This window comes from Chiloscyllium plagiosum, chromosome 25, assembly GCF_004010195.1.
Source record: "Chiloscyllium plagiosum isolate BGI_BamShark_2017 chromosome 25, ASM401019v2, whole genome shotgun sequence".
NCBI lineage: Eukaryota > Metazoa > Chordata > Chondrichthyes > Orectolobiformes > Hemiscylliidae > Chiloscyllium > Chiloscyllium plagiosum.
This window is the reverse complement of record NC_057734.1, coordinates 45,907,140-45,932,726: the sequence shown is the minus strand read 5'-3', so window position 1 is coordinate 45,932,726 and position 25,587 is coordinate 45,907,140. Positions and strand designations below refer to the sequence as shown.

The 25,587-nt window shown below is 41.2% G+C and overlaps 1 protein-coding gene across 5 annotated transcripts in view; it reads left to right on the top strand.

Annotated features, from left to right (window-relative positions):
• ypel1 (yippee-like 1) overlaps nucleotides 1-17,908 on the top strand; it is a 45,726-nt gene extending 27,818 nt beyond the window's left edge. For all 5 annotated transcript variants that reach the window (XM_043716082.1, XM_043716080.1, XM_043716081.1 and 2 more), the window contains 3 exons: nucleotides 4,121-4,164; nucleotides 14,581-14,689; nucleotides 16,417-17,908. In XM_043716082.1, the coding sequence (XP_043572017.1) occupies nucleotides 4,121-4,164; nucleotides 14,581-14,689; nucleotides 16,417-16,506 (243 nt within the window). In that variant the 3' untranslated portion in view covers nucleotides 16,507-17,908. The remainder of the gene's footprint in view (nucleotides 1-4,120; nucleotides 4,165-14,580; nucleotides 14,690-16,416) is intronic.
• The last annotated feature ends 7,679 nt before the right edge of the window (nucleotides 17,909-25,587 follow it).

Below are 25,587 nucleotides of genomic sequence, written 5' to 3'. Positions count from 1 at the left end.
ACCACCGAAGTAAGATTAACTGGCCTGTAATTCCCGGGGTTATCCCTATTCCCTTTTTTGAACAGGGGCACAACATTCGCCACTTTCCAGTCCCCTGGTACCACCCCCGTTGCCAGTGAAGATGAAAAGATCATTGCCAACGGTACTGCAATTTCCTCTCTTGCTTCCCACATAATCCTAGGATATATCCCATCAGGCCCGGGGGACTTGTCTATCCTCAAGTTGTTCAAAATGTCCAACACATCTTCCTTCCTAACATGTATCTCCTCTAGCTTACCAGTCCGTTTCACACACTCCTCTTCAACAATACGGTTCATCAAATTTGTTATAATTTGAAATAGTTCTCTGTCATGAACATTGCAATCCTGAAGCACAGAGAATGATAAAGCAGTATAGAACCACTGAAAAGCTGCAGTATCCCTCTAGGTTAGCTGACATGATGGTACAGGAGAGAAGTTCTGGACTCTCCCAGCTGTAACCTTGTACTGCCAGGAGAGGTGTGGGTTTCCTGTTGGTAATGGAAAGATTATGTAATGTGGGACCAATCAGAAATGCTTGCTGCACACAGTTGATTTTGTTCCTGACTAATGTCTGCCTCACACTCTCTCATCAACTCTGGCACATTTTCAGCAACAAATAAGTACTTGTGCCAACTTATTAATGGAATGTACAATGTGCTGTCCATAACAAAGTGAGTTGAAAATCTGATCATTCTGGAGGTGGTTCCATGGTACAGGCCACTGTATTTCTGATTGCTCATGCTTTTTAGAATTATTTAATATAGCAAGATCTAATTCGTTTCAAATGTCTCGCACTTTGGAGGACCTGCATGTGATGAATCTAGTGGCCAAATATTCAGTGAGTGCCATCTTAAAAATGATCGCGTGCTCTCCCAAGAGTAATAGGAAGTAAGTACAAATTAGAAGAAATCAATTATTCTGTTGCCTGTGGATTTCAATGCAGGCTTTTTAAGCAACCAATTCTCGTCCTCTTCCTCCGTTGTGTGTTGGACTTTTGAAGTACGGTGAACCAAATTATAAATTTTGTTTTTGCTTCAGATTTTCAGCATCCATACTAAGTACTGGGGGGGGAGGGAGGAGATAAACAGGCAAGCCATGATATTATCCTTCAATTGAGAAGGAGATAAATGTTAGACAGTGTGTTTCATGAGAAGCTGGGAGAAAGTGAGGACTGCAGATGCTAGAGATCAGAGTCGAGAGTGTGGTGCTGGAAAAGCACAGTGGGTCAGGCAGCATCGAGGAGCAGGAGAATCAACAGAAGTGACTATTCTCCTCTGTTAATGAGAAGCTGTCAATGGTGGAAAATGGGTTGGCAGTGTTGGGAGCAGCTCATACAAGACAGGATCCTGGAGCATGTTTGTTACCTATCCCCATGGAGAAGTGAAATTGTTAAACTCAATGTTGAGTCCTGAAGCCTGTAAGGTAACTAGGTAGAAGATGAGGTGGTGTTGCTTCAGTTTGTGTTGAGCTTTGCAGGAGCATTGCAGCAGGCTTGAGAGAGACACGCATTGACAAAGGCAGGCAGCTGGAAGCTCGGGGTCATTTTACAGGCAGAGGGTAGGTGTTCCTTAAAGTGGTTGCCCAGCCTGTCGTCTTCTCACCACTGCAGAGGGGACCATGTTATGAGCAATGAATACAGTAAACTAGACTGAAGTACTGGTAAATTGCTGCTTCACCTGGAAGGTATGTTTGTAGTCTTGAATAGTGAGGAGGGAGATGTTAAACATTCAAACATTGCATCTTCTGCAATTGTGCATGAGTAAGTGACGTGGGATGTGGGGAGTGAAGATTTAGAAACTGTCAGTGCAGTCTTGATGTGCAGGGACTGTTCTCTCAGGATACCTTGTGGAATGCTGACAGAACCGTCTGATGCTGGTATCCTGGTGGAAGGGTGAAATGTGGTGGCTTATGATCCTTTGGGGCGAAAAGTGAGAACTGGGGCACCATAACATTGTTGTTGGAAGGGAAGGGGTGAAGGCCGAAGTGCAGGAAATGAGTTTGATATGGACACTGCTTGGGAATCCTTGACTTTTCTGAGGGGAAAATAGTGGATGTTTTTGAGATTATACGTCTCTCTCTTCCTGTGACCAACTGGCACAATATCCCCCTCCCTCCTGTTCCTTGTTGGAGTTCTGCAGGGACCATTCCCTCTGGGACATCCTGATCCAATCCTCATCCCTAAAATATGATCTTGAGCTTCCAGTTGCCTGTCACGTTTTAGCACACCAGGTTTCCACGCTAGCTTTCTGTCTCAGGCTGACTGCAGCGCTCTTAAAGCTCCACTCATCTGGCTGGATATCAAAGAACATTGAACAGTACAGGGCAGGAACAGGCCCTTCAGCACATCAAGACTGCACTGACAGTTTCTAAATCTTCTGCCTGTATACAGTCCATATCCCCTCCCCTGCCTATTCATGTAGTTATTGAGTTGCCTCTTAAAACATTGCTATTGTCTCCACTACCTCCTGAGGCAGTGTATTCCTGCCACTTAGCACCCACCTTTTGAAAAAAACCTTGCCTTTAAACATCTCCTTTTTAAACTTATCCCTTCTTAACCTTAAACTGATGTCCCCTAGTAATTGACATTTCCACCCTGGAAAAAAGACTGCAACTATCAATTCAATCGATGCCTCTCATAATTTTGTAAACTTCCATTACATTGCCCTCATCCTTTGACATACAAGTGAAAACAAACCAAGTTTGTCCAATCTCTCCTGATAGCCAATATCCTCCAAACCAGGCAACATCTTAGTAAATCTGATTCTGTACTCTCTCCAAAACCTCCACGTTGTTCCTGGTAGTTTGGAGATCAGAACTGTACACACTATTCCAAATGTAGACTAAGTAAAGTTCTATACATTTCCAACATAATTTGCCAATTTTTATACTCTGTGCCCCAACTGAAAGCAAGCATGTCCTATGCTTCCTTAACCATCTTACTCACTTGCGCTGTCACTTTCAGGAAACTATGGACATGTATGCCTAGGTGCTTCTGTATTTGGATGCGACTAAAGATTGTCATTTACTGTATATGTCTCCGAAATGCATTTGTCCCTCTTAAACTCAATATGCCATTTCTCCACCCAAGTCTCCAGCCAGTCTATATTCTGCTGTATTGGCTGGCAATCTTCCAATCTTTATGTTGTCCACAAACTTACTAATCGAGCCACTACATTCTTCTTCAAATCACTACTAGTCTGGAAGAACCCTCCCACTGCAAATTTAATGATCTCAGACCGTGAGTGTCCTCCTCCATGTTTGCTATCTCCCCCAGTTCTGTGTTGGCTCTGCTGAGCGCAATCCATACAACCTATTTTCCACCACACACCCTTCTTGTTAATGCCCTGCCCAGCATTTATCCCCCTACCCCTCAGCTTATCAGCCATCCCTATTATTTGCCTCGGTTTTTTTTTAAGTTTTCGCTCTGTCTTGCTGTTGCTCGAGCTTATGTTTTAAACTTATTTGTGACGATTTGCAGCTATTACTGTGGAATACTGTGCACTCAGCCTCGGTCAGACATCACTGTCAAACCATACTGGGTGTATTTGTGCTCTCATCTAGAGAGGTCAAAAGATTCCAAGTGCACTTCTCACTGGGTATCCTGAGGCAGAGATAATAACTCCTGAAATGTTATCTGCCTTCTCTTCCAGAAACTGAGTTTCTAATATTGACTGGTTTCCAGTGCTTAGTTGCTTGACTATACATAAGCCATACTCCCCGGTTTCCCCACTCCACATCCTATAATCCCAATGGTGGCCAAGAATGAAGGATCATTGAGGTTAAGATGGTCAGAACTTTTAAATCCGAACAGGACATTTTTTTTTTTAAAAATCAAACTGAAACCAAGTTCCTTTTTTTAAAGTATCGTTTTTGTAGTAAATAGGTGGTTTCTCTTTTGCTGACCAGCTTCTGAGTTTGTATGTCTGAACATGTACTTAATTAGGGTTTTTGGTTTAAAGTAGGCCTTTTTGGGTGGAACCCACATGCTAACCAATGTGGAAATTAGAGCTCAGCTATTTTTATACAGGATGAATTCAGTTTGAAGTCTTTAGTTCCTTCTGGTCCCAAACATGTTAATCTTTATCTTTTTTCTTTTTCAGTCGTTCCAAGGTAGCCAGGGACGTGCATACCTGTTCAACTCCGTGTAAGTGTGGCTCTGTTTGTGATTTTTTAAATTAAGTTTCAAATATGAAAGTTCTTAGAGATGAGGGACAGTTTTTTTTACATACGTGTGTGTGTGTGTGTGTGTGTGTGTGTGTGTGGCGGGGGGGGCATAAAATTGCATTACACAAGAATATGAAATGGTTGGAGTGTCTGTTGATTATATGTCAAAACAGAAATCCCTTCAATGGTGTCCCTTTAAAAGACCTTTTAAAGCTTTGTGCTTGAACCCAACTTGTTGCTTTGATTTTTTAAGTTTACTGGGAGTGGTGCTGTTGTATGTGCAATGGGTAGGACTCTATCATTACGTATCAGGACTTGCTTATGCAAAGGGTACCAGTTTCTGGTTGTCTGGTTTGCTGAATAAGAAATTGGACTGGGGAGAGGCCATACCGGAGTGTGTGGTTTGGAGGGTAGTTTCTGCTGGGTTACAGAATCTTTGGGTGTCAGGTAGGAGAATTATGGGTGAGACATTTTGATGAATGTCATAGGTAGGGTTGGAGTTCCTCTTGCCATTAATAAGGCCTATGCCTTTTGGATATGGAAGAGTATTTGCTGATGCTGCGTTATGGGTGCTTGCAATTTCTTCCTCAGTGTTTGAGGAACCCTACCAGGTTTTTGTTTATTTTGCTCAACATTTGAAGGAAATGTATTAAGAACAGTGTAAACAAATTTCAGGATTAAATGGCAACTTGCTGGTCTTTGGATTGATGGTATGGGTGATTCAGTCATTTGGAAGTGCTTGTGAATCTTACAACTTTTCTTTTTGTTTTTTTTAAGTGAGGAGACTCCGGCTTTGTTTTTTTCCGTTGGGTTTTGCAGTAGTGCTTTAATATTTCCTCAAATCACCTGTGGCTGTGCTAAAACTTTATTCTTTGCTTTCCATCACTAAGAAAACACCCATGTGGCTAGTGAAACATTAACGAGCAAAGTCTGATTAGAGCAACGCTTATGTGAGGAAAAAGTGAAGGCAGATGTAGGGAGAGAAGGAGGGGACTAAATCAAAATGGATCACTAATTTCATACCTTGATGTATATTGCTTGGACCAGCCCTGTTCTACGCTTTTGTATTTTAACTTTGGAGGTTCTAATTCTTGTGGATATTTCCAGTTTCTCACATTTGTCTATTCAAGAAAAGAATAGATATTTCAAAAGTAGAATCCGCTCCTCCAGTAGTTTGAATACAATGTGGCTTTGGGAAGCTTTTCTCTGGTGTAAAATTGCTGTCATTCCAGCGATTTCAGTTTCAAGCCAGTTATTTGAATATCTGAGTGTGATTTGTTGACTTCCTAAGTATGCATTAATGGTTATATACAGTAAGGTATAGTGGCTTTGAGCAATGTATTTCCTTTTGACAAGCTAAAGGAACTTGAAAGGGAGGGTACTTTCCTGAAGAAGGGCTTATGCCTGAAACGTCGATTCTCCTGTTCCCTGGATGCTGCCTGACCTGCGCTTTTCCAGCAACACATTTTCAGTTAAAATTGCTGCAAGCAAAGTAATCCGTTTCTGTAAAATGTGTTTTTGTGTGGTTTTGTTAGTACGTCACCAAAGTGTTGAAATACAAGATAACATTGTACACAGCTGTAAACAAATGAGAGAATATACGGTACATTGAATTATAAGATTGTTGGTTTTCCTAAGTGATTGTGGAGCTAATGAGGTCACTTCTTGTTTATTTTTTATTTTGGGAATGATCTAGGAAGAACGTGGAATTATTGCAGATAGAAAAGTCTATTATGTAATCTGTCATGGACCTTGGATAGAGCTGACTCACCTAAGGTGAAGAGGCTTCACACTTCTTTACATACTGAACTGAAGAAATGTAAGGGCTGGTCTCTATTTTGGATTACCAAGTGCTTTAAAGCTCCCTGTGGTTCTTGTCTACTTTCTCAGTCTAGCAGTTGTCTTGAAATTTCTCCCTTATACAGGAGGAGAATAGTTGGAAGTTAACCTAATTTTTCTTTCTCATTTTCATGGTTCTTGATGTTGGCTGCCTTTTGATTTCAAAAATGTACTTTGTGTAACAGTTTGGCTTCAGTGTCAGCAGGATGTTTGGCTACAGAAGGTACCATGGTCAGTTTTGCACTCCCCTTGCCAATGGGTGTCACTACATAATGTGATGGTGTCCGTCCCACAACTCAAGTCGAGGCAATTGATCCCATGCTGTGATTTGGTTAACCTCTTGTGGAATTGGAATGCCATCTGTTCTTTCAACTTGGGAGGGAGGAGAAGGGAACCTTTCCCCTTTTGATAGAGATCAGTGACCATGGGCATAGTTTGAAGGGGAGGAGCAAAAGGTTTCAAAGGGATTTGAAGACCTGTTTTTTTTTTCCCCACCCAAAGGTTGTGCGTCTGGAATTCACTGCCTCAAAATATGGTACAGATTGGATCCGCAAGATGTTTGAGTAGTGTGCAAGTGCTTATCTGAATACAAAGCCACAGGTCCAATGCTTAAGGAATGATTAGAATAATAGACAGTTGTGGACCCAGCAGGATGAAGGGCCTCTTCCATGCTATAAAATCTCTTTAATCTATCAACAAGTTTTTTTCTCTGATGGAGAGGAATAATGTGACTCAGTGCTGGACTGTTTTAAATCAGGGAGATCTTGAGTACTGAGCAAGTTTAAAGTTCACTAGACGGAGAAATATTTTGGCAACTGCTGATGCCTGTGGGCTGGGGATTTGAAATGAAGGGTGATTAAATGGGCCAAGTGCCCCCTCAATATTTGCTTCTCAGTGGTTATGCTGAGATGTGTATGTGTGTGGATATCTGATGAGAATAAGATTGTGTTTGGCTGTAATGCCATTCTTGAGTGAATACGGGCATTGAGACAGAATCTAGGCTTCATTTCACCGACTCTCCCTTTTCTTCCTCCCCCATCCTTCTTTTAAAATTACACATTCTTGCAGTCTTGTATCCTTTTAGTCACTTGCTCAATCATCTCAGTTCAGGGCAATTAGGAATAGGTGTTAAATGTTGACCTTAGTCTGCAGCGCACTATCTTAAGTTTCTTCCCCCTTGTTAGTTATTTCCCCCACCCCACCCACTCTGACACCCTTCCAGAAGTCCTGACACCAACTCAGTACCCATGACCATTTCATTGTAATCATCAAGAGTTCCAGAAAAGTTTTTATTTTTAACTGGGCTTCCACCATCTTTCAAACTGATAACGATACATATTCAGTTAAGTTGCTGAGACAGGACCGTCCTGTCCTATCCTTTCCATCTGTACCAGTCTCCAGCAGCTCTAAAGGACAGCCTTTTTAAAACTAAAAATCTCTCAACACTAGGTTATAGTCCAACAGGTTTATTTGGAAGCACTAGCTTTCAGAGCGCTGCTCCTTCATCAGGTGATTGTGGAATATAAGATCGTAAGACACAGAATTTATAGCAAAAGGTTAGTGTGATGCAACTGAAATTATATATTGAAAATTTTTAAAACCGCTGAATGCAAGAACTTCATGATGAGAAATTGCTATAATTTTAGCATTTACATAGTTATGCACATAAATATGGCTTATGGTCTACTTTTATGGTTCATATATACATATTCCCTGCCCCTTCCTATCTGTCTTCATATAACCTAGTCAGTATAACCTTCCATTTCTTTGTCCATGTATTTATCTCACTTCTACTTCAGTCTATGCATGTGTATTATTTACCTTGACCACTCCTTGTGCAAGCAAGCTCCACATTCTATTCACTCAGGGGTAATGCACTTACGTTAAATATGGAATCTTATTTCTTCTCTTTCCCTCTGCCCACCCCTTAACACATTTGAACTAGCTTGCATTCTCAAATCCAACATAATCCAGCTGAGTGTTTTTCTGCTTTCTCTTTATATATTTTATTTTTTGACATATCACTTTTTAAATCTGTTCCACAACAAAACTTGTGCTGCATTTTAAGTAACTGTAACATAGATTACTTAATGACTACTTGGATTTGTAGAACGTCTCTTTAAATGTAGTAAAACAGTCTGTTATCAAACAATTTTTAAGGAACGTCTTAAAGGAGGTAGACTTTAGCAGTTGAAAGATTACGGATATGGTGGAGCAATTAAAATTGGGGATGCAGAGGAACCGGCATTGAAAGGAGCACCAATAAGTTGAAAGGGTCAACATTAAAGCTATTGACTTGGATTAAAAGATGTAACCTCAAAACAAGATGTATCTTGAGTGGCATCCACTGCAGACCAGTAAATACAGGAATAATGGGTGAATAGAACTTAATATAGGCTTCATAAGTATGTGGAGGGTGGGACATGGGAGTCCAGCTAGTGCACGTCAGCCTGAATAGAACAAAGGCATGAGTGATGATTGAGACAGGAGCGCTGGGGAATGGAAAATATTGGTCTTTTGACAGCACAGATATGGGGTTGACTCTATTCATAATTTGTCACATACAACCACAAGTTATAAACGTCCGGTTCCACCTTGGTTTCTGGGGATTGGGTGTCTTTGGTCTAGGTGGAGAGAAGTTGATGACTTTCCTCTTCCCAATATTTAGAGGAAATTTCTGCTCATCCTGTGCTAGGTGTCCCAACAAGCTGTGTGATAATTTAAAGGTTTTTTGGATATTGTTGATGAGGGGCAGTATGTAAGTGTGAAGTTAAGGGGGGGGCGCCAAGGATGTGTCCTTAGGTGATAACCTGGAGGTATCTTACTGATGTTCACAAATATACACATTACTGTTACTTTGTGCACCCGTAAGGCAGGATTATCCCAAAACAACTGGCTTGATGCACTAATTTAGTGGATCGGGTGTGGTGGTGCGGAGAAAGAACAGTATGATGCTACCCTCATATCAGTTTGCATTCTCCAACTTTACCAGTATCACAGCTGTCTACCATGACACCCTTCCTGTCACCTCCACTTCACCAGACCCCCCCCACTTCAAAACATCTTTTTAACTGAACCTTTTGCACCTGTCACAATTGCAACCCCCCACCCCACCCCCCAAAACCCTGGATGTTTTAATCCCTCCAAAATCCTATTTCCATGTATGTCATGTTCTGAAACAATTTAACGTAACAAATGACATCCCACATGTGACAGTGATTGTAGTAAACAAACCCTTCTCCACCTGTCTGTTGTTGACCACACTATCCTCCTGAACACCTCATACACTCATCCAGCTGGGTGCAAGTATATTTGCCTTGTTGTATTCTTTGACTACATGGTCACAGACAGATAATCCTGCAATGACTTTTCTCTTCCAGCTCTGTAGATTTGGTTTTTAAAATTCATTCGTGGGATGTGGATATTACTGGCTAGGTCATCCCTGATGACCCACTGGGCGGCACGGTGGCACAGTGGTTAGCACTGCTGCCTCACAGCACCAGAGACCCGGGTTCAATTCCCGCCTCAGGCGACTGACTGTGTGGAGTTTGCACGTTCTCCCCGTGTCTGCGTGGGTTTCCTCCGGGTGCTCCGGTTTCCTCCCACAGTCTAAAGATGTGCAGGGTCAGGTGAATTGGCCATACTAAATTGCCCTTAGTGTTAGGTAAGGGGTAAATGTAGGGGTATGGGTGGGTTTCGCTTCGGCGGGTCGGTGTGGACTTGTTTCCACACTGTAATGTAATCTAATCTAATCTAATCTAATTAAGAGTCGGCCACATTGCTGTCTGTCTAGAGTCACCTTTAGGACAGACCAGGTAGGATGGCAGTTTCCTTCCCTAATGGACATAGGTTTTCTCAATGTCCATTAGGGAAGGAAACTGCCATCCTACCTGGTCTGTCCTAAAGGTGACTCTAGACAGACAGCAATGTGGCTGACTCTTGATTAGATTAGATTAGATTACATTAGACAGCAATGTGGCTGACTCATCATTAGGGTCTTAATTAAATTTTATTTTAAAATGTGAAATTAAATTTCACCATTTGCCACGTTGGGACTTTACCTGGATTTGATCTAGTCTATCGGTATTACCTCCAGGTCGTCACCACCTAAGGATGCATCCTTGGCCCCCCTCTACTTCATACTTACCATGCTGCGTGTCATCAACAATACCCAAAAGAAAAAGCGTTAGTTTCCACACATCAATAGTATCCAATCTTCTTCACTACCACTTCTCCCAGTCTCTAAATTATCTCTGCTTGTTGGACGTCTAGCACGCAATGAGCAGAAATTTCCTCTAAATATTGGGAAGACTGAAGTCATCAACTTCACTCCACCTAGACCAAAGATATCCCACTCCCCAGACTGTTTATAACTTGTGGTTGTATGTGACAGGAAATAAAACAAGACCCTGTGTTTTGGGTAAATTGCAATTGTTCTAGTCACCATTCACTACATTTTCAGTCTGCAGTTGGCTTGGGACTGCTTTTAACTTCATTTTCCTGGTTTTCATCCTTTATTTCTCTGTGCCGCTGTTTATTAAAATGTTTTTATTCCATTTGTTTAACATTTCCCATCTTACCCCTACTTTACAGGTTTGTCTTTTTGAAATTGTAACATGTCCACACAGATTCATTTATTTCATATTGGAAGAGGCTCTAATTTTTAGAAGCTTTCTCTTTTTAGATTTTAAGGCCTTTTGTCTGAGACCAACAATGCTTTCACCCATTTTATTTGTGGCATGTTTGCCTTTGGAAGGGGCACGGAGTATAAGGATAGACAAGTTAGTTATGCTGCAGCTTTCTAGAGCTTTAGTTAGGCCAGACTTGGAATATTGCATACAGTTCTGGTCACCACATTACCAGAAGGATGTGCATGTTTTGGAGCGAGTACAGGAAAGGTTAACCAGGATGTTGCCTGGTATGGAAGATTTTAGCTATGAAGAAAGGTTGGATAGACCAGGTTCATTTTCACTGAATGTAGGAGGTTAGGCAATGACCTGATAGAAGTTTATAAGATTGTGAATGGCATGGATAGAATGGAAAGTGAGGGTTTTTCCCAGGGTGGAGGGGTCAATTACTAGGGGACATGGGTTCTTAGTGCAAGGGGGGGATGGAGGTTTGAGATGTGCGAGGCACATTTTTCTCACAAAGGGCGGTAAATGCCTGGAACGTGTTGCCAGAGGATGTGGTGCAAACAGACACAATAGCAATATTCAAGAAGCACCTGAACAAACACATGAATAGGAAGGGAATAGAGGGATATTGATCCTGTAAGTGAAGAGAGTTTTGGTATAGAAGGGCAAAATGTGGCGGCACAAGCTTGGAGAGCTGAGAAGGGCTTGTTCCTGTGCTGTTTTGTTCTTGCTCTCAATGCCTTTTCACTGGCTCACTCACTGCCTCTTTTCAACCATTTCCCTTTCTGTAAAGGTGAGAATGTCCCCTCGTGTGATATCAAATTGCAGTTAGGAGGAAAAGTGATTTAACTGTATAAAAAGAGGGTACGACAAGTTGTAATCTAGCTGTTGGCTACTAAATTCTGCATCATAAATTCATTACATACGCAAACTTGTACTTACCAAGGCCTTATATTCCACCCGCAGAAAGTGAGGACTGCAGATGCTGGAGATCAGAGCTGAAAAGGTGTTGCTGGAAAAGCGCAGCAGGTCAGGCAGCATCCAAGGAGCAGGAGAATCGACGTTTCGGGCATGAGCCCTTAATTCCTGAAGAAGGGCTCACGCCTGAAACGTCGATTCTCCTGCTCCTTGGATGCTGCCTGACCTGCTGCGCTTTTCCAGCAACACATTTTCAGCTTATATTCTACCTCTCCATTATTTGTGTTACAATGTTTAAACTTGCTGCTTTTGCCATGCCAACCCTCCTTTTCCCCCATCCCAATATCTAGTGGCTTTGTGTTAAATATAGTTTAATAATGCTTTTGTGATTTTGTTTTGGTTTTGTTTTTTGTTTTTGTTTTGTTTGTTTGTTTCTTTGGGGCATTTTTAAGTGTGTCAGAATTATGAATCACAGGTTTTAAAAAAACTCCCTGTAATCTATGCAAAGTTGCTGATGTATGCAGATAGTTTAGCATAGAATGATAGAGTTCACACTGGTCACAGTTGGACATTTAAATATCACTTGTGACTTTTGATTAGGGTTGTTTTAGCACTCTGACCAGTGTCTGAAATCCTATTTCTAGATTAGATTAGTTTCCCTACAGTGTGGAAACAGGTCCTTCTGCCCAATCAGTCCACACTGACCCTCTGAAGAGTAACCCACCCAGACCCATTTCCCTCTGACTAATTGACCTAACACTGGGCAATTTAGCATGGCCAATTCACTTGACCTGCACACCTTTGGACTCTGGGAGGAAACCAGCGTACCCGAAGGAAACCCACGCAGACACTGGAAGAACGTGGGCGGCACGGTGGCACAATGGTTAGCACTGCTGCCTCGCAGCGCCAGAGACCCGGGTTCAATTCCCGCCTCAGGCGACTGACTGTGTGGAGTTTGCACATTCTCCCCGTGTCTGCGTGGGTTTCCTCCGGGTGCTCCGGTTTCCTCCCACAGTCCAAAGATGTGCAGGTTAGGTGAATTGGCCATGTTAAATTGTCCGTAGTGTTAGGTAAGGGGTAAATGTAGGGGTATGGGTGGTTTGCGCTTCGGCGGGTCGGTGTGGACTTGTTGGGCCGAAGGGCCTGTTTCCACACTGTAAAGTAATCTAATCTAATCAAACTCCACAAAGCCAGTTACCCAAGGCTGGAATCAAACTTGGGACCCTGGTGCGGTGAGGCAGCAGTGCTAACCACTGAGCCACTGTACCTTAGTGTAAAGTGAATTTCCAAAAAGTTGGGTACAGCCACGAGCCTTTGAAATGATAACATCGTCAAGAACTTAGAAGGAAAGAAGAGTTTGGTGCAAAGAGAGAGGAATAAAGAGTTCGTTAAGATGGTTGATTGGCAGCTTTGTAACCGAAGACTGCATCATAGGAAAGGGGTAAACTATTACACGTTGTCCATAATTCATTACAAAAAAGTGATAGTGAAACTGTTTGTTTTTAAATTTTTGATGGGTTGTGGATTTTGCTGGTTGGTCCAGCATTTATTGCCCATCCCTATATGTCATGGAGAAACTAATGATCTGACCCCTTCAATCTCTGCAATCCATGTGGTGTAGGGTCGCACATAATGTTGTTAGAGGGTGTTTCAGAATTTTAGCTCTGTGACTGTGAAGGAATGGTGATTTGCTCCAACTCAGAATGGCAAGGTGGTTTGGAAGGAAACTTCCAGGTGGTGGGGTTGCAATGCATTTGCTGCTCTTGCCCTTTCAGGTGGTAGACGCCACTGTTTTGGAGGTGCATTGGTGAGTTACTGCAGCACACTTTCTCGATGGCACACCGTGTGGTGCAAATACTACAGACCAGATTTCTGAGAATGTGCTATTTTGTACATTGTCTTTAAAATATTGCGGAGAGCAGTGGAGAAGTAGGATTTTCCAAGGTGTATTTAGTACTTTGGGATGCAAAATGAGCTGGTTTAAATTCCACACTCCCATCTCACTTAAATTTCAGGAGAGCCACGTAACATGCCGCTGGAAACTCTGCACAGCACGAACTGAAAATCTGTAAGGCAATGAATGGAGACTGACCTCCCTTGCTGTATATTTGGAGCAAGAGTAATACAATTGCCTCTCTTGTTCCTCTCCAGAATGCTGTTTATTTTTGTTTTAAACATTACACCTGGCAATTTGAGTGTGGGTCTCTTAACCTGAAGTAAGACAAAGATTTCCTGTATCCTCTTTTGGGTGGGGGTGCACAAAGTTCTATAATGTCCAGTTTTTGTCTACCCCATCAAAGCCGAGAGGTGCTGTTTCATGATTCTTTTTGAATCTAGAATTAGGTTTTATTGTCGCGTGTGCTCAAGTTCAAAAGTACAGGAGTACAGTGCAAAATGGAAAATGCCACCACACATTGTGCCATCTTGGGTACAAAGTACAAATCTTAGGTGCTGAAATAGATTGGTAGAAAAATATAGAAATAAAGCTAAAAGTTCTATATTAGTTCTTCTTGGTATAAGTTAGCAAAATAAAGTTAAAAGATAAACAATGCTTTCTTTCTCTTGTCTGCGGTTGCTCCATACTGGGACGTTACTACCATCTTCACTTTATCAGTTAAACTTATCCAGCTGTATTTGTATCATGTTAGTCTTCACCAAACCATCCCAGTTCCCCCCTCTTATTTAATTTGAAATCTTTTTCTTTCAATCTGTCCCTATTCACTTCCTATGTGTCTCTCCAACCCTAATGTTTCTAGAAATTCTAACATTGACTTGTTCTAGTTCTCCAAATCACCCATTATTGTTTGCTCCTTTAATCTCTCTGCTTAAAAATCTGTAAATATGAGCCTTGCCTTTAATCATTTGCCACCCTCAAATAATTTGCTTCTCAGCAATATAATGCAATATGAAGTCAATGGGTATGTTTTGGCTCTACTAAAGTATTTATTTATGGTCTGTTATGTGAAAAGCAATAGACTGACTACTCCTAATCTTTCTCTGTGCAGGGTGAATGTGGGCTGTGGCCCTGCTGAGGAGAGAGTGCTGCTGACAGGATTGCATGCTGTAGCGGATATCTACTGTGAAAACTGCAAAACCACTCTGGGATGGAAATACGTATGTTTCCTTGTAGCTCTTATTCTGCATTGGTGTTGGGGAATGCGCATGGGGGACAGTGGAGATGAAATCTTTGGCTCCTTTTATTCTCCCCCCTTTTCACGTCTGACTGATCACATTCATTCAAATTTGATGTGGGAGATGTTCAGAATGCACTAAAACTTTAAATGTTCAGAGCAGGTTATTGGGCCACTGAATCATATAAACAGTGTTGTCACCTGGTTGTCTAACATATCAATCTTTCCTATGCCTAGCCCCATTATGGAGTGTACTGTCCTTCTAGGTGGCCGTTTTTACAATGGCCCTTGGTTGGGCTGTTGGGATAGTGACTAATTGCACCCTCTTGTTAAGAAGTGGATTGCATTGAGAGAGCAGCAGGATGGAGCTTGTTACTTCCCTGCAGTGGTGGACCAATTTTAGCTGTGTAAAGAGTTGACTTCGTGCATTTTTCTCTTCCTCTTCAGATATGTCTCGGAACAGTCTCTTTCCGGGTACACTTACTCGGAAATGTTCATTCCCTGCCACTTTTTTGGCTCACTTTGTTTTTGAATACTGCCCAGTGATTGTTGAATAAAGGCAGGATCGGGTTTCCCACTTGTTTGCTTTCTAATCCTGGGGGAACACGGCTGACCTGGTGATGTTTGTCTAAACAAATGCTGGAAATACTCAGCAGGTCAGGCAGCACCTGTAGGTAAGAGCAAAAATAGTTAATGTGATTCTTTCATGTAAGCTGTCTGATCTGTTGAGTATTCCCAGCATTTCCTATCCAGTTTCTTTTTTAAATGATCAAACAGCAATTTCAGTTTTGCATCTGGCAGCTATAGTGACTTTCAAAAGGCTGCTCAGCCTAGGCAGAGGGATTATTGAATTCCTCATAAACAGCAATGAAGTGGCAGTCCGCTGGGGTTCACTTTGCCTGAGGACAAGGCCATAATTGCATACATGGTGTGGACCCTGGGAATTAAGGCATTATTGTCCGCTATCTTCAAGTGCAATTTCTTTACAGAAGTGCACTTGATCCAGTCACCTGAAGGTGGTTTTCTAGTCAAGTTAATGAGTAACATGTACTATCAGGGATCCTTTTCTGCCTCCACCCTCCCAGTGGCCAGGGAGAATGACTGTTTGTTTATTTTTCAAGTGGCTGATTTAGAAATCTAGTTATCAGAATGCATTCGCCAGTCTGTTTTGAGACTGGTATCAAGAGTCCTTAGTTCTGTCGGACATCATGTTAGGTAACCTTTTCAATCCCAACACTGGCCAATCCCAAAAGAGATGGGTGAGCAGTGCACGTCAGAAGCATAGACTTAGTGAAAAAGTTGAGAGGACCAGATGACTAATTATGGATCTTAGACTGACACCAAAATGTCCTAGTAAGGAGCCACTTGTTCTTTGATAAATCTGGGCACAATGAAATCAGGAGTGACAGAACCCAGGAACTGCACTTGTGGGATGAGGAACATTCTGAACCAGAGAAAGTGACACGCGTGTATGCAGTGACCAGTTTTGCATGGGCTGAGGCAAGATGTTAGGTTATTTATTTCACCATACTCCTCGCTGGTCCTTTTAGGATCTCTTGATCACTCTGACATTGCCTATCTTGCTAATGTTTTATTGTTTAGTCTCCTTTTTGTTTTGGTCATTTCAGATGTTTGGATATATAAGCTGTTATGCATTTATTTTACCACATCTTCCTTGCTGACACTTTCTTTTTTTTTCTCTCTCTTCAGGAACATGCCTTTGAGAGCAGTCAGAAATATAAAGAAGGAAAATTCATTATTGAATTGGCCCACATGATTAAAGACAATGGGTGGGAATGACCAGCGTGCTGCAGACCCCTGCTGCTATTTTAGGACTGTATGAGGCTGATCTAATGGACAGAAAATGCTCTGCTATGGGACAGCTTAATAACATTTGACTTTTTTAAAAAAAAACCTTACAGCTGAACCATTGATGTCGCCTTCTTGTCAGCCCTTTTTGCTTTTTTTAATCTCTCTGTCTAGGTTTGGTGTTCTCTCCTGTGAAACACTGTGTAGACATCTATAGAGGAATTGTTGTTTCCTGCGCTCTTTACAGTTTGAGTGAAAGAAGAATAATTGAAGTTTTATTTTTGGGAAGTGTAGCTTTATAAGTGACTTCTGAACTTGGCTGTCCTCCCTTCCCTTTCTTTAAACTCCACTGTGTATCTCTTCTATAGCTGTGCATGCTTTTACACTAGACAACTGGATGAGCTGAGCAGCATAGAGAGGGTTGAGGAGGGAGTTATGTATGTGTATACATGTATATTAATGGATATGTGTATATATCATACACCATAAATGTAGCAATTTTATTTTTAAAAACCAGTTGTTTTGGGATTGGAATAATGGTCACAATGTTGTGGCATTGAGATAGTTGAATCCCATTATTTGCAATTGATTTCTTCTGTTACTTCCAAACTGTGGCTGATGTCCAGGAGGCAAGAATCTAGTGTTCAACAGCTGCAGTGTTGATGGGGAACAGTTGGGGGAGAAAGAGGAACCACTGAAATTGATTTTTGAAGAACAGACATGTGGCTGGTTCCATGTATTGCCGTACACTAATGCACTGGATAAAACCGGGCACAAAAAGAGAAGTCTTCTGGATGTGATATCCGTTTTCTAAGTGTAGAGCTGAGCTCCCGGTCTTTGGACCGTTATGACTTTAAATGAACGCAGGAAGTTCCTTTGCACATGCCTGGGAAATGGGGATTCATAACTAGACACATTACCAGAACTTTGTTTTTGTTCCTTTTAAAATAATTATATATTTTTACCTTTATTGCATTCTCCTGTTATGATCCTTTTTTTTTTTGGCAGATGGCCATTCCCTATTGGAGTGTGGATAGTTTTTTTGGGTGCAATGGTTTGCTGGTTAAATCATTTTCTTTTGTCGTGTGGGCTCACTACATGCAACAGTGCACTCTGCTGCTAAAAGTCTCTTGTGCAGTGTTAACAGGAAGGTCTAGAAAAGAAAAAAATTCCTCCTTTTGTGATGTTTTTCCTTTTTTTTTAAATTTTAAAAAGTGTCACAAGTGAGATTGCTCTCATTTCCTATCAAATAAAGTGTTTCTATCACTGCTTAAATGTAACTTTTTGTTTGCCTGCACTCTTGCTGTCAGAATTCTGTTTCCCTGGTGCGGTGCAATGATTTTGGAACTCTTCGCGGATGGGTCCCAGTTACATGAGCGCCGCTGAAGGAGGGGAAAAAATGGGGCCAGTCTGGTTACTGAGCCAATTTCCAGCAGGGTCACACTACAGAAATTATATACTTGAAGCAGACTACAGATGGAAAATCTTGTTAAATCAGTTTCCCTATATATAAAAAACATTTTTTGTACATTTAGAAGAAGAAAAAGCATATTTAAGGTTTTATACATATTTTTACTGGGTAAGTTAATTTTGCTTCCCCTGCCTGAGCACTTTTGTTCTCTGGAACTTGTCTTTTGTTTCCATAACACACACTGTCTCTTTGTAAGCTGATTTAAAAGTTCGTTTCCTTTATTTTTGAGAAATTCTCTCCATTTTTAACTTTTATTTTTAATAAAATTGATTTATGGGGCTGGGGTGGTGGGGAGTGGAGGCAGCTCTTCCTGGATCAATCTGGGACACCCATGAGCTGGCCGATCCCAAGTAAAATCTGTTGGTTTAGCCTTCAGAGACTGGGTAACACTTTTTAAACTTTTGTATTTTTCTTTCCCAAAATCAAAACAATAGTTCTCTGATTTTTGTTCTGTATAGATTTGAGGCTTTAGAGTTGTTAATATATGTCCAGAATGTGTGCAGTGTTCTGAAGAGCAATGATCGGTAGTGACTGATTAGTGCGAGGGCAACGTGACAGTCAGAAGTGTGCTTTCTACAAGAATGGTTGATAATATTACAAGTTCTAAAGCTTGTTCTGCATTAGAAATGTAATGATTTTTATGCCTGAATTCTTTTAATTTTTGAGAAATAAACATTTGAATGCTTTCTTCCCCCCCTCCCCCCCCCCCCCCCTCCCCTATAGCTATTGGGACTATACATTGCTTTGCTGATCTGTCTTGAAACTACATCAACTTTGTGCAGCAACTCACTGTATTGTACTGGAGTTAAAATAAAGACTTTCACCAGGACACAACCTGTCTGTCAATGGTGGTTGAGACATTAGCAAGAGTGTGAGGCACACAGATAGGTGTCTCTGGCATTCATGCCACGGCAGCACTGTCCTACATATCAGAAACATATGAAGTTGTAGTTAAAACATTCCTGGCAATTTTGTTTGCTAATTTGTGATTTTTCTTGCGTGCGAAGTATATTCCACCCTGCAGTGAAAGATGATTCTGCTAACATTAGTGAATCTTCCTGCTTTTATTTTACCAGAGGATGGAATGAGATGCTGAGCCAGATATGTAGGTTTAAAGGCAGTGTGCTGTTTTTGGACCTTGCTTTGAAATGGAGCTTCCCCTTCTCCAACATGTTCCAAATGCTTCTCTCTCAATTGGGTTTAAGTGGAATTGTTGGCCATTACCAGGTGGAATGGTTAGATTTGAAACATTAACCTATTCTTTCACCTCCCTAGATCTTGCATTCAGTCCTTTGGAAATATAAACCTTGATGATTGAAAAGGCGTTTTGTCTTCCACTTATCAGGACAATTCATTTTCAAATAAAAGATAATCAGTTAAAAGGGCAAACCGTATTGTTTGAGTGCTGATTGATTGATTAGTAAGTGGATTCTGATTGGCAGGAGTGTTGACTTGGAGAATGGATGTTTACTGACTTCAATTTAAACACTTTCGCAGTTTTAAAACCTGATTGACTCTGCTCGGTCAAGACATTGCCCTGTGGAATGCACCAGCAATGGCTGGCTGTTCTCTATTTTATAGAGATGAAGTAGGTGCAATGTGTACATGTTCTTTCTGCCTGCAAAGAACAGGATCTGTGTATTAATTAGCTTCCAGTACGCAGGCAGAATGAACATGTACACATAGTGTCTATTCCAACATATTCTTGCTGCCTGCATTCTAGAAGCCATGTATGTTAATACACAGGGCTCTGTTCTTTGCAGATAGAACGTGTCAACTGATTATGCCTGCTTCAACTTGGTGAATGTTTGTTGCCTATTTGGTTCATTCCTCGTAGCAACAAATGTCTTAACCAATCAGTCAACCTGCTTGTCTCAAAATTCAACTGTCATCCTCAAACTGCTGCATTGTTTCTGGCAATGTCTTTGGCAAGTTAACTTGCCCATCAGTCAGCACTCCCTAATGCAGGAAAGTGTTGTTTCCTCTTACACTTTCTGCCAAAAACAAGAAATTCCAAGTCTCGGGACACACATCTTTTGACAAAATGTCTTTTTCCAGTGATTGTCAATGTCTTCTATTTTTAGTTGCAAGGAATCTCCGCTTGGCTCAATTAAATTGACTGTTGTGTAACCCAGATTAGCAGTTTTTAAGTTTTGCATTCCTGTTCTATATCTGGTTTTGACTACTTCTCCACCTGCCTCCACCTCCATAAAGGTCTTCGCGTTAGTGCAGAGTTATTCACTGCTTGTATTGATGTAGTATTTAAATGTTCCAAAGCACTTAGAGTCATAGAGATGTACAGCATGGAAGCAGACCCTTCGGTCCAACCCATCCATGCCGACCAGATATCCCAACCCAATCTAGTCCCACCTGCCAGTATCTGGCCCATATCCCTCCAAACCCTTCCTATTCATATACCCATCCAAGTGCCTTTTAAATGTTGCAATTGTACCAGCCTCCACCACTTCCTCTGGCAGCTCATTCCATACACGTACCACTCTGTGTTAAAACGTTGCCCTGCAGATCTCTTTTATATCTTTCCCCACTCGCCCTAAACCTATGCCCTCTAGTTCTGGACTCACTCACCCCTATCCTATAGACAGCATTAGGAGAGGTGACACAAAGCTTGATTGAAGAGGTAGATTTACAAAAGAGGAGGGAAGAGGATAAATTTCAGGAATAAAATGTACATGAAATGTGATTAATTTGAGTCAATTTACTAAGCAGTCCCCTAAGCAGGTGTTAAAATTGAGAATCTATTGGAGCATTTATATTCTTGTGCAATGAGCCATCTCTCATTAGGCAGAGGCTGTCCATGACCTAGTATGTTCACCAAATGTTTTGTAGTCCTCTGGACATGTATCCAAAACAGGAAAATTCATGAGTTTTATCTGGGTGCTGCAGTATAAAATGGAGTGAACTTTATTTCATGTATAATTCCATAAGACCAGAAGAAATAGGAGTGGAAGTAAGGCTATTCAGCCCATCGAGTCCACTCTGCCATTCAATCATGGCTGATTGGCATTTCAACACCACTTGCACACATTCTCCCCATATCCCTTAATTCCTTGAGAGATCAAGAATTTATCAACCTCTGCCTTGAAGACATTTAATGTCCCAGCCTCCAGTGCACTCCATGGCAGTGAATATCACAGGCCCACCACTCTCTGGCTGATGAAATGTCTCCTCATTATAAGACCATCCATATGTAGATCATGGAAACTAGTCCGGATCGTGTAGCCCCTTAATTTTGTTATGCTAATCAGTAAGATCATTGATCTGTAGTTGTCTCCATTTACCTGCCTGCCATTTGGCTCAAATCTTTTAAAATTAATTAATTTTTATCAGTAACTGTAGTGTTCAGAAGAAAGTTAATTATGATCCCAAACCAGACCTTGACATTTGGTCGTAATCCTGATTGGGACTAATAGCTTTTTGTTTAAAGAATGCTAGATTTAACTTCTTTAAAGGAACAAAGCCACAAGATTCAATGGTTTTGAACAAACAAAGCAATTTTTACTTTGTCAATTCTCTCCTCCTGAATTTTGTAATGTTTGCAACTCATGCCAATTCTGGCTGGTTTGAGGAAGGATCACTGGACCCAAAACATGAATTGGATTTCCCTCTAGATTTTGCCAGACCTGCTGAGCTTTTCCAGTAATTTCTGTATTTATTGGCTACTTGAGTCTGTGAATTAATGTACAAGCTGCAGTCAAACATGCCACAAACTGCGTGTTAAATGATGGAATCAGTATGCTACAATTTTCTGAACAATCTGTTCAGAACTCTGTCTCATGTTCTTTGAAACAGTTTTCTTCACAAGGCATTTGAGCTGCTTTTCTCTGAAGTCCTAGCCTCAGCAGCTGTTCTAACTCTCTCTGTCCCAGCCACTGAACACCAGAAAGTTGCTCTGCCTCTTTGGAGAATCCAGCTTCCCACTTGATTTGGAAGGCCACACTGTGTAGCATCTAGCTACAGGCAGTATTTCCAGCTCTCTAGCTTCAGTTTACAGACAACTGCTGTAGGTGTTTTCTGTTAGCTTTATAGAAGATGGCTCCCTTTTCAACTTCACTTAAGTGATGACTGCCCCAGGGGTTCTGGAGCCCCAACTGCCCAATAGCGTGGGGCCAGTGACCCTCTGGCTTCGGAGTCCTGGCAGATTTGAGCCCCAACTGCATGGAGCCAGCAAACTATAGTACTACTGTTGCATGGAGACTCCCTACTCTTACCTTTCTGATTTTTAACTGCTCTTTGGCCCTTGTGTGACCTATTAAAACTGACCAACAGAATTCTTAGCTAAATCTGCCTAGTATTGATGTATCAATCCTTGGAATATTAAATGTTAGTCTCATGTAACAACTTTCAGACTGTAGACTAAAATGGAATTGATTTCATCACAAGTGCCAGTCTTCTACCACTGTCCCATGTAGATATTCACTCCTGATGGGTATGGTGCTAACATTTGAGCAATGTCCCTGAGTCCTGGATTCCGCTTGGGAATTGATGGACTGCTGCATTTATCATTGACCGCTTCCGGCAGAAAGCAAAAGGATCATCAAAAATTTTGAATTTCTGTTTTCGTTACCAGCTCATCTTGGTAGTGAGGCTTCTATAAGTAGACTTATGTCATGGATGCAACTGAGTGCAGATATGCAAAGACAAAAAGCACCAAATCAGGTGTAGTTTTCATAACAGATGGCCAAACTAGCTGGAGGACCAAACGGAACTGTGAGCTATGTTATTTGACTAAAACCTTTATTTTCCCTTGTTGCTAGTCTGTATTTTGAATTACCTGTTAAACAGAAGCCCCACTCGGATGGCTGTCAATGATCCTCTGGTGTTATTTTAAACTGAAGCTGAGATCGCTCTGACTTATTGGCCAAAATGTATCCCTGAGACAACACCACTGAAAAGCAGGTCATCTAATCATGATCATATTGCTGTTTGGAATCTTGCCATATGCAAGTGCAACATCTCATTCCACAAGTGTATTGGATGTAAGACATGCTTGGGAGATCCTGAAATTTGGAAAGGTGCTATACAAATGCATGTTATTTCTTCTTTGTGTTTAAGACCCTGAAAGTTGTTTGCTTGACATAAGTGTCTCATTAACTAAAATACCTTAAAATAGAATATCAAGGCCAGTATCAACAATTACTCTACATACGTCAATAGATGTTTTGATTTTTCTGTTGCTGAGTTTAACCCATTTTACAATCAATGGTTTAACTGACACTTGATTTTAAAAAGATGGTTTAAATATATCTTATCTGATACAGTACTTGCTGTGAATTTGAATAGGAGTTTAAGAGAAAATGAGCCCAGAATTGGATGACAATAAAGTCCAAATGGCACTGGGCATGACTACACTAAGTTCTTCGTGCAGAGAGTGCCAGATTGAAATGGCTTCTACATTGCTCTGCATTTTAATTTTTTTGATGAAAGTATTTTACCTGAAAATGACCAAACTCTGGAAATAATGAGATGTGATTCATGGCAGTTGTGATGAGCCTCCAAAGTATCCAAGCAATTACACAGACTGAAACCAATTTTCAAATCCTGTTGCTCCATGTGAACTTGAGTCTCCATGGGTTTGTCAGTGTAATATACTAGTCTTCTGAATGACTCGCATTTTAAGCAGCTTCCTTCAGCTGGCTAATTAAAGATTGGCCCTAAAGCTACATTTTAAAATGCGGTTGAACTGGCTACAGGCTCTGCATAGGATAAAGAAAGAGACACACACTTTTATACCCCAGTATCCCAAAGCACTTCACGACTGAAGGTGTAGTTGCTGTTGATTTGCAGGGAAGGTCGTATCCAGTTTGCAAACAATTAATGTGATAGTGATGTACATCTAATCTAAAATCTGTTGGCTGAAGGAGGGCTTTCTCTTAATGCCCAGCTGGAGGCCCAGGTTTAAGTCCAACCTGTCCCAGAGGTATTAAAAACATAACAGATCATTTGGAAAGTATCTACCTTGCCTGAGGTATAAATATTGGGCTGAACACTAGGGAGAAATTCTCTACTCTACAAAGTAGTATTATGAATCTTTCTGCCCAGTAGATATTGGGTGGTCATTTGAAGGAGCCTATTGAATTTTGTGCTTCCATTTCAGTTGGAGTTCTGATAGTCATACAGCGTGGAACAGATCCTTCAGTCCAACTAGTCCCTGCTGAACATAATCCCAAACTAAACTAGACACACCTGCATGATCTTGGTCCATATTCCTCCAAACCTTTCCAATTTGTGTATCTATCCAACTCTTTTCATTGTTGTAATTGTACTCACATCACCACTTTCTCAGGAAGTACAAATCTGTTGTTTTTTTTTAAAAAAATTGCCTCATGCCTTAAATCTTTCTCCCCTCACTTTAAAAACATGCCCCATAATCTTGATCTCCCATCCTAAGGAAAAGACCGATTCCATTAACTATCTATACCCATCATTACATGATAGGAGTGTTCCCACTGAAATAAAAACAAAGTGCTGAAGAAACTCTGGGTCTGGCAGCATCTGTGGAGAGAGCAACAGTTGACGTTTTGAGTCAAGTATGACTTCATAACCCATTATCCCAGTTTCTCCAACTGTCATTCTGTTCTAGTTTTGCCACCTTGGGGGTGCCTCAAACGTGACCACCCTCTCCCCCATTGTCTTAAACAGGCCTCTAAACCATCTGTTCCCTTTCTGCCCTTAACTCTTTCTTCCCCTTACAAAATAATAATAGGGTTCCCATCACCTTCATGTTTCTATGTCCCCACCCTGCGATCAAAGGATTGTCGACTATTTCCTTCACAGCCAGCAGGATACCACCATTGAACACATCTTCCCCTCCTTGCCACTGTCAGTCCACAGTGGTCTATTCCTCCATCACTCCTAACACTTCCTGACATCCCCTATAGCACCCTCCCATGTAACTGCCGAAAGAGTAGCACTTGCCCAGTCACCACCTCCCTCCCTGTCCAAGGTCCCAAAGACCATCCAGGTGAAGCTGCATTTTACTTGTATTTTCAATCTATTTTACTGTATTCACTCATTCAGTCTACACTGAAGACAACCAACGCAGACTAGGTGACCACTTTGCAGAACACCTCCATTCAGTCCTGAAATGATCCTGACCTCCTAGTTGCTTTCCATTGTAATAAATTACCTTACTCCTACATTGCAGCAAACCCAAGACAGAAACGTCAATGTTCCAGTGAGTTTGAGGAACAACACCTCATTTTCCACTTGGGTGTTTTATTGTCTCTAAGGCTCAGTGTTGAGTTCCACTACTTTGGGGGTTCTGACGAAGTACCATACCAAATTAGAAAGATTAATTCTGTTTCTCTCCACGGGTAGTATCCCAGGTCTGCTGAGTTTCTCCAGCATTTTCTGTTTTTGTTTCAGTATTTTCCTTTTGTGAATGTTACCACAGAACTATTCTACAACTACAAGGTGAAAAATAAATCGGTCTAACAGTGAAGTAAATGTCAGTATTTAAAATGTAAAATGGCTGAAATGTGGCTTGGAAAATTCAAAAACTCAAAATCGAATTGTTAAAAACAAGCCCTTTCAGCTTTTTTTGGATGATGGGAAATGTTCAGCTGTCTACCTTCTAGGTT